Source organism: Thamnophis elegans, chromosome 8 (genome assembly GCF_009769535.1).
Source record: "Thamnophis elegans isolate rThaEle1 chromosome 8, rThaEle1.pri, whole genome shotgun sequence".
NCBI classification, from domain to species: Eukaryota; Metazoa; Chordata; class Lepidosauria; order Squamata; family Colubridae; genus Thamnophis; species Thamnophis elegans.
The window spans coordinates 41,387,058-41,398,584 of NC_045548.1; the positions used below are offsets into that span (position 1 = coordinate 41,387,058).

At 36.7% G+C, this 11,527-nt stretch overlaps 1 protein-coding gene across 1 annotated transcript in view; it reads right to left on the bottom strand.

The window, feature by feature from the left end:
* Window positions 1-5,658, bottom strand: part of TOX (thymocyte selection associated high mobility group box) — a 217,146-nt gene extending 211,488 nt beyond the window's left edge. The window contains exon 1 of the mRNA XM_032222439.1: window positions 4,915-5,658. Coding sequence (XP_032078330.1) covers window positions 4,915-5,028 — 114 coding nt within the window. The 5' untranslated portion in view covers window positions 5,029-5,658. The remainder of the gene's footprint in view (window positions 1-4,914) is intronic.
* Between the last annotated feature and the right edge of the window lie 5,869 nt (window positions 5,659-11,527).

Genomic DNA, 11,527 nt, shown 5'->3' on the forward strand with positions numbered 1-11,527 from the left:
GGCGTTTGTTAATGTGATTTATTGGGTTAGGAATATTTCTTTTCTTTTTGTTTTCATTGTTAGTTGTATTGTGTTGAGGGGATGCACTGAGGGACCTCAACCAATTTCATTGTACATATGTTGTGCAATTATTATTATTGTTGTTGTTGTTGCTGTTATGTCTGTGTTACAGTTATGTCAAGAAATAAGACAATTTAGCTTTATAATAGTATAAGTTATATATTTTTGAAGCAAATGTAAAGCAATGATATTTTGGAAACCACACTGAAAAGAAACAACTGAAAAGAAACAACAAATTTACTAACTTCAACAAAGTGTATTAAAATATTACACTTTTTACAGTTCAGTATCAACCCAGCAGTAAAAACATTGAAGTACATAGAAACTTTTAATAAACAAAAATATTTTTTTTAAAAAAAATGTATAATATCCTCTTCCGAGGTATCATTTTAGGCAGTAAAAACAGAAATAATACAATATTTATTTGAATTTATGCATCCTCTTTTACACAGAGCTGAAATATCTCAAAATAAAAAAAAATATTTTAGAACTCCTCAAATAAATACAATAATTTAACTATTTCAATAAAAGTAATAAAGTTGAGCAAATTAAGCATCAGGCAAGGGGAATTATGCTTGTAATAAATGCATTTTTGGGACAACTTGTAAACAGCAACATCTGCAATTTCGTTTTGGGTATTTACAATGTCAACATTAGAAAACTAATACTTACCTTTCAAAAATCATTTAGCTGATAGTAGAAAATAATCTTGTAAAAGAATAATAAAGCTCTATTATAAATTTGTTCTCAAACAGTAATCTGAAAGTTATAAAATGTGGTTTATACATGTACTATGTGTTAACTGCTTCCTTGTTTGTTTAGGATATGTTCTCCCTCTTTCATACACTTATCAGCTTGGCTTTTTTTCACTATACTGACAAGTTAACTGTATATTAGCTGTGGGCTTTTACTTTTAAGGAAGAGATTGCAGAAAAGCCAGGCTAACTACTGGAAGCAATAGAGAACATTCCTGGCATAAGTCAGCATGCCTCTTATTATCCAAATTATGGATTTGGATATTATTATGTCAAAACAGACTTATATTAAATCAAATGCTTCATATATCAGCAATGTTGGAAATAATGGCAAGTGACAAAATCATAAGCAAAAATCTTTTCACACCAGAATTTATCAAAACTGTGGCTAGAAAGGTTAAGAATAGATTTTTATGGAAATATATTTAAACTGAAAACAGGACATCTTTAAAAAGCAAAAAACTAGGAAATGTGCATGTACCACAAAATATTTTCCAAAAATGCCATTGTTCATGTATCTCCTGGTTAGAGGGTTACCAACTCTCCTCTAAGTTTCAGAGATGAACCATAATACCTTAAGTCTAAATTTGTCTGCCTGGCCTATGAGTTTCACTATATTATTTCAAAGACTGACCTATATACAGCCACCATTCTCTCTATTTGTATAAAGGATACCTCACACAGTTGCCATAACTAACATTGTTTGCATTGTTCTTTCACTTTTCTCCCTCTGAGTTTAGCTGGAGAAAGAAACCTGATCTGAGACAGTATGTTCAAAGCACGTTATACTGCAAGCGAAAACACAGCAATTGCCAATTAAACTGTTTAAGTCATCATTTTAAAGATAGTGCCTTTATAATCTTTTGAAACAAAGATAGCTAACAGAAAAGAAAATTAAAAAAAACTCCCTATAATATTTTGTAGTATGTAAAACAGTTATGAAGCCTAATTCTTTATAACCAGTATAACAGACACAAGTCTAGATAATATTGGTTCTTAGATTATGTACAATGTATTTAATATTATGCAAAGGGCATGTTTGCTAAAACCACTAATAAAAGTTATGCTGATTACCTGGCAATATTTCTGACATGTTTAGATGTATTTATTTTTCACCCACACTGTAGAACAACTCCACTAACATAAATGGAATTATTCTAACATAAAAGCAACTCTAATGCCAATAACCAAATCAAATTAATATTTACCTTACCTTCTATAATCAGTACAGATAAAAGAAATTGTGAATGTAGATGCTTACAAGCGCCTGTCAAAATTCCGCTGATTCAAATATTTTCCCCCTGCAATAAAAATGTTTCTAGCATTCTAGGATACAAGTTGGCCTTTTTATTTGCATTCATCAAAGTTGTTTAAGGGGATGCAACATTACAGAAAAAAAAAATTCCAGCAGCAGTAATAGAAAATGACTAAATTATGTGCATTTCTGCAGCCAGGAGAAACAAGAGAAAAAGTTTAGACTTTATTACAACTGTAATCAGCTAGATTGACTGAGACTAGGAGAATGCAGGAAAATTAGATTCTCAGTCAACACATGCCTCATAGGGGCCCAGGCAGCAAAGCTATCCTAAGTTCATTTAGGATAATCAATGGTCATTGGCATAGCAGGTTGACAGAGATATCTATTGCTTAAAGAATGTTGCCTTATGAGAAACATTCCTAGCATGTCACTTCTGAGTTTTAAAAGGATGGGAATGTAGTATTTTTGACATCTATTGTCTGTCTTGATTGGGTTAAATAGAATGCACAGTCAAAGAAAAAGTTTGTTCATTTTTATGAGCATTTCTAATAATTAATATAAAAAGTTGATTGGGAAGAGAAAATGAAAGGATGCATGCAAAGGATTTTTAAATGTATCCACCCAAAATAATTTAAAATCCTTAATTAGAAAATGATTTCATATATCAACTTAATTCCTGATTTTCCAAAGCATTTAACTTTTAAATTAAATCTGGACCACCATCCTGAGTATGATGGGCAAAATATGTATTCAAGTCATTACCTTCTTTCTGAAGCTTTAAATCACTGGTAGATTTAATAACTTCCAGTTTTCACTGCCAAATGGTTTCTTCAGGCCCTTTGGTACTTAAGTCATTAATTCTACTTAATACTTCTTTTTTCTGAGCATGGAAAGCTTACCACTCAGCATAAAAGATAACAGTGATAAGTCACAAGGTGAAAGTAGTTTTATAATTATCATTACTGTGTACTTAAAGAACCTGAGCACAGAAACAGCTTTGCATATGGGGGAGGAGAGTAGTCCTGCTATCATTTCTTTTCCAGAGTAGCACACCTAGAGAAAACTTTTACAGGAAGAGTTTTATTTGATCTTAATCAAGAACCACATTCTACATTAAATCACAAAACACAAGGCTGTCTATGGTATCTCTTGTGTCACTGCTGTCCAGATTTCACTTTATAAAATCAAAGGGATAAAATAAGTCTCTTGTTATCATCAGGGATAGAAATGAATGGTACACAACATGACTGACCCATGAGCGCATGCTAGAGATTTCCTGAAGGCTGAAGAGTTTAATGATAGAACTGCAACATCATATATTTGTAAAACAAGCATAAATCAGAATTTGTCATATTTCGCATAGCATATCTGAAAATCTTGAAATACATGCATGCACCAAAGCTGGGAGATAACACTTAACAGTAGATTCCTCCTCCCCATCCATCCTTTTCAGTAAATAAACGTACTGCCTTTCTGTAGAATCTTGATCACCTATATCTTTATAAACAATTAAAACCAGAGAAAAACCTAGCATTGGTCAGGCATATAAGTACAGGCACAAATACATCTGATAATGCTTGCAGAAGCACCAATGTTCCACAAGCTCTTAAACAAAGCCCAACTGACATCCAGGATTAAATAAATCCTATTGCCAATACTTGTTCTCTTGCTTTATGAAGTGCATTTCAAGTACTGATTGTGAAAGCTGACCAATGTTTTCCTCTGAGGCCCATGGGGATCAGAGGGGTCAAGGTGGAAATTCATGTTATTCATAAAAGAGCAACTAGGTAAAATTAACCAAAGGAAGAACTTATGTGGAAAGCAGTATATGATTCTGGCTTTTATTTTTGGACATAAATATTAAATACAAAGAAGGACTGCACAAAGAAAGCCTTAAGATTCAGTTCTATTAGTAGCAACTTGGAATTAAGTGCCAAGAAAGACTTACTCCTGAGTAGATAGAGATACCATGACCTCGACAGAACTTTAGACTTGCTTTCCTGCTGCCCTGACAATTCCTTCAACTCTATCCAGCAGCCCACATAACAGAAAGAAAAAGGGTTTTGTGTTTGAGTTTGTTATTGCATTTATAAAGGAGGATGATAAATGCCTTTTAATTCTGAACTAAGTGCTCCGGACCTTCAATGCAAAGACTTCAACTCTTCTGATTTTTGAAACTCCAATTCCCTTTTCATCAAACTCTTTGCTAAGATGTGACACCCGAACCAAATGCTTTGTCATTCTTGCCTCGGTGACTGAAAGCAGACCTGAGAAGTGCTTATTTGGGCGATGAATTTATCCCCCCCCCTCCCTGCAAACCTTGTACGATATACAGAAGTACGACTTAGCAGAGACTTTCAACTTCAGATCCTAGAGTTATTTCCTCTTAAGGATGCTTCGTTCCACTGCTGTGGAACTTACGAGTAAGGGCCAGAACTCAGAGACGGGCAATACTTCCTCCACAATCATCTGCCCATCACCCCCCCCCTCACCCGGATTATATTTTAGAAGCACTCAAGCTAACAGTGCAAGAAATGAAGAGAAGGCGATTACTTTTGCAACGCGTCCACACGCCTCCCCGCCTCACCCCCCACCCCAGCAATAGGTCGCCCACAATATAAAGACAGGAGCAGAAAGGAAGCGCTTAGCTTTTCCATCTCCCTTTAAAATAGAGGCGCGCCAGCCAAACGGCGTTGACGCTTTTCTTTGAGGGTTTCGCTCAAATGCGCAACCTGCCGAGCCTGAGGTCTTCTCTTTCGAGACTCAGCCATCTGCCCAACCGCCCAGCTTCCCGGGGAACGGGGTAAGAGGGGGTGTTGTAGAGAGAAAACGCAAAATCACCTTGTTGCAGTAGTAGGGGTCCAAGCAAGGAGAAGGTCCCAGACAGGGGGTATCAGGAGCGGCGCCCGACTGAGGTGGTGCTGGTGGCGGTGGCGAATAAAATCTTACGTCCATTGCCCTAAAACATCAAGCAAACTCCTCGGCTTCACTCTTTGTGCTTATACTCAAGCAAAAGCAAAACGTCCCCCCTCCTCCAAAGGCTGAGGCGCCCCGAGTTTAGAAGAAGCAAAAGAAGCACCTTCCCTGCCTCACATCCGTTTACGCTTTGGAAGCAGAAGAAAGAGGGGGAGCAAAACTCTTCCGAAAAGCTCCGTTCCCGTCTGCCGAGGGCTGCGAAAGGGGCAGTCAAAGCCCCGGCTTTTCTCCTAGGGCAGGGCAGGTAACTTCAAGTTCTGGTCTCCCCTCCCACGCCACTTGGCAGAGCCCAGGCGGCAGGTCTCTCCGCGCCTGCCTTGGGAGAGTTCGGCGCTTTTTGCGCTCTTTTCCGTCTGCCTCTTGGGCTGGCTTTGCTTGTTCCTCTTCTGCTCTCCCGCTCCCCTTTCTTTGCAACCTCTTTATTTCTGCAAACGGCTCTCTACCTCGAAGAGTAAAGAAAGGGGATTAAAGCTCCCGTCGAGGTGATGCGGGATGAGGCGAGGCAGAGATCCGGTTCTGGAACGGCTGATCCACGTCTCGAAGAGCAGGGTAGACAGGAGAGATTCGGCGTGCGCTGCCGCTGCTTTGCTCCGACTGTGCTCACACAAAGGAGCACGCAAATCCAGAGCCATTTGCTGCTCGTTCGGAGCGCGCAGGGCGAGCGCAGATAGGGGGCGCTCTAACAAGCCTTATCCAGGCCTTCTTTCCTCCCGTTCTCCATCACTCTTACCCCCTGCTAGTTACTATGGTACCATCTCAGCAAAACTCTTCTATAATGAATAAAGAAAGGGCTGTAAGTAAGAAAGAATGAGCTACAGAGGAAAAGATGGGGAAACAGAAAATAAAATAAAGGAATATGGTTTCGGGATGGTTGGAGCTGGTTTGAGTATCCATAACTTCGGCTTTCAACTTCTCTTTATGTAAACTTACATTAAAGAGGGGGAGGACACTCTGCACATGTACAAACTGATAAATGAGATGCCTTGCATGAACGCCATGTTAAATCCTTGGCATCTTCAGTTATCTAAAAATGGGATATAAAGATTTCCATCTCTGCCTGAAACCTTTAATCAGTCATTGTTTGGGGGTGGTTTAATGAAGATGAAAATCTCATGAAGTATTTTCCTACGTGAAGGGTAGAGTAAGTATTTCTAGAATTCATTAACTGAACTTCCCACATATTAGAAAACAGTATGAGTAGAAGGTGCACTGATAATAAAATTACACTGAATAGTTAAATGATGGCCATTTGAAAACTTCCAGAGAACAATGACTGTTTAAAAAAGCAAAAACACTGGAACGTTTACAAATCTGTCTTCAGCTGAGTCTCAAATTCCCAGGATGCAAATAAGATTCCCTTACTAGTGCCAGAAAACTTTGACATAACTATTTCATAGACAGGGTAGCATCTGCAAGAAGAGATGAGGAAAGGAGAAAGGACATAGCAGCTTCTACATCACAGATGTGAAACTCACAACTTCACGTTGCTGTCACATGACTTTTGCGATGTTTTTTCCCTTCCTGGAGCTGGAATAGGCATGGCCTGTGCGTGATGCATCCAGCCCGCAGGCTGCCAGGTGAACACCCCTGTTCTACTTGCACAACTGAGACTTCATGAAAAAATGGCTAGTAGTCTTTATGTAGGTATTAATAGACCTCAAAGATATTAGAAAGAGCAAATGAAGTCTCCCTTTCAAAATTCCCGAGGGAACTGTAACTTTAGTTGTAGGGCTGAGACATAAAGTATAGTGTTTTTTATTTTTATTTACTAAATTTATATGCTGCCCATCTCTCAGTTTGAAGTTCTCTCAGTTTATATACATACATACATACATACATACATACATACATACATACATATTATATTGAGATTCCTACATACACTAGCATTGTATATAGATCCATTCTTAAACTAATATTTTAATATTTAAACTAATATTTTTTATATTGAAGTATGGTGTGTTTTTAGCTGTGTTATATTTTAATGTATTAATGTACTGAAATTTATAGTTTTGAACATGTTTTATTGCTGCAGTTGTATTTCTGGCCTTATATTTTGCTGGGTTACATTCTTTGATTCAGAAAAAGGCTTTATTAATTTAGACAAAGCAAGGAAAAAGAAGTACTATCTAGCCAATTTGGATAGTGAGGCTTATTGAAAGTTAAAAAGATGGATTTCCTTCAGAAACATCCCATTAATGGATTTCCTTTTGGAATTTGGATTAAAAGATACTGAGTTTACATAAATGCTGTGGGATCAACCACAGAGCAAGCATATTTTGATTTTACAATAAAAATGATAGATGAAAAAGAGATAAATAAAAGGATAAAAGGAAAAAAATAATATCCCTTGGGTTATATGGATACAGCTGTGTCCAGGCACACTTACCTGTGCTTGAGTTGATCCTTATTTAATTCAATTTTATGACTTTATACAGCATACTGAAGCATAAACATACTAGAGAACATGGCTTCCGTAATATTCTGTTCCAATATATTCTGAGCTAAAATGTGATTTATCAGTTTATAATTTATCATTTTGCGTGAACACAGACTCTATCTGTGATGTATAGAATTATTCAAGGGGCTGTGTACTTTTAACAATTATATATTGTGTTACTTAAATAAATCTGAACAAAGAACACAAAATAAATACCTAATACCAAACACTTTAAAATGATAAATATTCTATGGAGAATTCCTATTTAAAGAGATCTTTGCATCAGAGAAATTCAACAATTTTGGTTAATTGAGTACAAAATTCAATACAGTAAAATTCATAATAGAGCTGCATGTTATAAATGGCGCTTGATCACAGTGTTCCCTATTTGAATCATGATGTCATAAATATACTTTATGGGAATTCTTTTTGGCAGGTATCCAGACACCTCAAAACCCCGATAGAAAATACTTCTACTAAACTCTTCACATGCTGTTTTAACTTTCATGACAGAAGTGAGAAATGCATGTACAGATAAACATGTTCTAGAAGTGTATGATATGAGAGAGGGCAAATTAATTCAGTATTTAATTTTCTACTAATAATATAATTTCTGAGATGACTCTAGTATGCAATGTCTTTTATGCATTGATCTGTAAATGCATTCATACTGGTAGGAAGGAAATACTAGAAATGAAATTATATTCTCCTTATACATATATGTAAATCATATATAAATCATCATTGTTTAATGTATCAAAAAATCCTTATGGTTTTGGGGTATAATTAGCACTAGTCGGCATCAGTTAATTCCATGTATAACTAATAAATCTGGCAGAATTGCATGTCTATAACAGAAAATACATCTTAGGTATAAAAAATATAATGGATTTAAGAGTATGCTAATGGCAAGTGCAATTCTGTAATGGTGGACATGTACAGTAGGTTGTCGTGCTTGCTTCGGTCATCAGGAAGTTATAAGTGTAATTGAAATTATTTTAGAACTATAAATAAAATTAAAACTATTTTAGTAACTTGATTTTTTACAGATTGTTTTATCCAGCTATGTTTGGGTAGCTTATAGACTCCATGCATGCCTGTATTAAAGAAGCTATATTGATTTAAAATTAAATTACTTTAAAGTAAATGTGTTTGGCCTTAAAGACTGAACTGGTTCTATTCCAATACTTTCTTTAACTCAGCAGGTGTGGCATTTTGGATTGTTGAACTTCATACTGTACATATTGTATTTTCTAAATCAAACAATCAACCTATTTAATTATCAGTATGTTCACTTTACACATACTTTTGCTCTTTAAATACAAAGCTTAAGTTGTCAAGAACAGATATAGGTAATTCAGACTGAAACGAGGAACCCTGAATGAACTTGGGTTTTACTGGACAATAATTATTTTCATTTTTTTTATTTCCTGAAAAACTTATGATTATGATGATCAATGCCTTAAAACTGAACAGAAATATAATTTCAGAATAACTGTATTACATAAGAACTTGAGAAATATGAAATTAACTTTTAAGAACTATAATGTACAGTATTTAATCACATGTTCTGGTATGCTGCTTCCTACATAGTGCATGAGTTCAACAGGTCTCAAATGCTGCTGATTTTTGTTTGTACTCAATATCCAATGTATCTCACTGCAGTGTCTAACAATAGTCAGCCAGCATTAATGGATTCCAGTTGCCCTGATACAGTTTTTCCATTGTGGCAATGTCCGGGTGAAAACTTTAATCATGTTCATCCTGACTACACTTAGATTTTCTGGGGGAAAGTCCAAATGTGAATGCAGGAAAATGAATCTCCAGGGCAGTGGTGGGTTTCAAAATTGTTTGAACCTACTCTGTGGGTGTGGCTTCCTTTGTGGGAGTGCTTGCCACTCATGTGACTGGATGGGAGTTGGCTTGCCACCCATGTGACCGGATATGAAGATGCCGACGACACTTGTCAGAACCACCTTAAATTACCTCACACACCGCACTGGCCTGCATAAGAATATGTATGTAAACTTGTTTTTTAAACGGCATCTTTGGTTTGCGTTAAAACAACTTCAACACACGCAATGTTCTGATTGCACCACAAATGCAGTAGTCATCCTTACCTTTCACAGAGGCACTGAGTTTTAAAAATATGAGCATGATAGTGTAGAATAATCATATCCAAGGACCAGTGGTGGGTTTCAAAAAAGTTTGGAACCTCTTCTGTAGGTGTGGCCTGCTTTCCGGGTCCACTGGTGGAACCTCTTCTAACCGGTTCGGTAGATTTGATGAACCGGTTCTACCAAATAGGTGCGAACTGGTAGGAACCCACCTCTGCTTCAGGGATATGTTGCACTTCATGTTCTTGTACTATTTGTCAACCAGCTGACTATTGTTTGTAATAATTTGGTTCTCTATAGAAAATTGTCAACGACACCCTTGAAAGCTTTCCAGGAGATTTTTCTCTGGCTCCGCTAACATATCTTTGAATTGCTTGTCATTAATGTTTGTATCTGAGCTGTGGGCCAACAAAAATGCCTTCCTTAATCTTGGTATCAGTTATTCTTAGAAACATCTGTCCCAAAACTTCATCTTTCTTGTTCATCATTTTCACAAACAATTTCATCAGTCTGAATTTTATGTGAAGCAGAGGCAAAAATACTATTGTTGAGTCAACAGGTTTTCTGTTCTGAAACCAATTCTTTTGAGACTGGTTATTTCTTTTTAATGTAATGAGACTCTCTTACATGGCTGTCCCATTTATTGTACATACGTAACAACAGTACAGTAGAACCTCTGGTCACAACACTTCTGTTCTGACCAAAAAATTCACAATTTTTTTTTGGCAGCCGATTTCCCCTTCTGCACCATTTTTTTGTAAGCGCCAAATTTCCAAAATTAGGTTTGGGTCATGACCAAATTGGCTTGCGGCCAAAGTTATGGAACACATTATGATCATGATCAGAGGTTCTATTGCACATGGTATATCTGTGCTGCATACTCAGCAGCAGAGACACTACTTTTAGATCTCTACAGTTATTCCAATTGCACCTTGTGTATTAGATGTGCTTTTAACAACAGTTCCATGTTTTTATATGTTTCTTTCATATATGCAGCACAGCTGAAGGGTGGACATTGCGACTGTGAAAACTGATTTCCATAGAACAGGACATGATGGGTACATGAGGTTAATTACAGGTTATTCTCATGATTAACAGCTTGTGGCCTTGATTTCGTCTCTCCTATGGGCCATGGGCCATGGAGGAAGTAGGAGAACAACCATAATATGGTGCCACCCACTCCCAACACCTGATACCAAAGGACACCATGGGCGATGGCACTGAAAGTTGCTGAGAGAACCATTTCTTTTTCTTTCTAAATATGTTTCTGTTTTTCACTGCACCTTTTTTTATAATGATGGACTTCACTATAGTAATCATAATAACTATCTAGAACTTGGGAATATCTGTTTTAACTGGATCAATTTAGCTGAGATCAATGTATCTTTTTTAAAAAGTGTATACAATTTTTTCTTCAAAAGTGTAACTCACAGAGTCAACATTTTAGAATACAACAATCCTGACAGCAATAAAAAATAAAGTTTAACAAAATTGAGCAGAACACAATAATTTCAATATGAAGTTTAAATTATATGTAAGTCTTCATTTTAAAATACAAGATAATTATTCGTGATATTTGCATTAAGGTTTCAATGTAAGAAAATACCCATGATATTACAGGCAAATTTGTTTTATGTGGGGCTGCAATATGTTGATCTACGTGGCCCGACAAAACCGCACTCGTCAAAATAGCAGCGACAAAACCGCGTCGCTAAAACCGCGACGTCATCACCGCGGTGACAACAGCGTGGCGACAGAAGGGCTCTTTAAAACAGCGCGGCTACAGAAAGCCGATTTAAATTAAGGTAAGGGTTAGGATTAGGTTTAGGGGTTTGGTTTAGATTTAGGTTTAGGGTTAAGTTTAGGGTTAGGTTTAGGGTTAGGTTAGGGTTAGGTTTAGGGTTAGGTTTAGGGTTAGGTT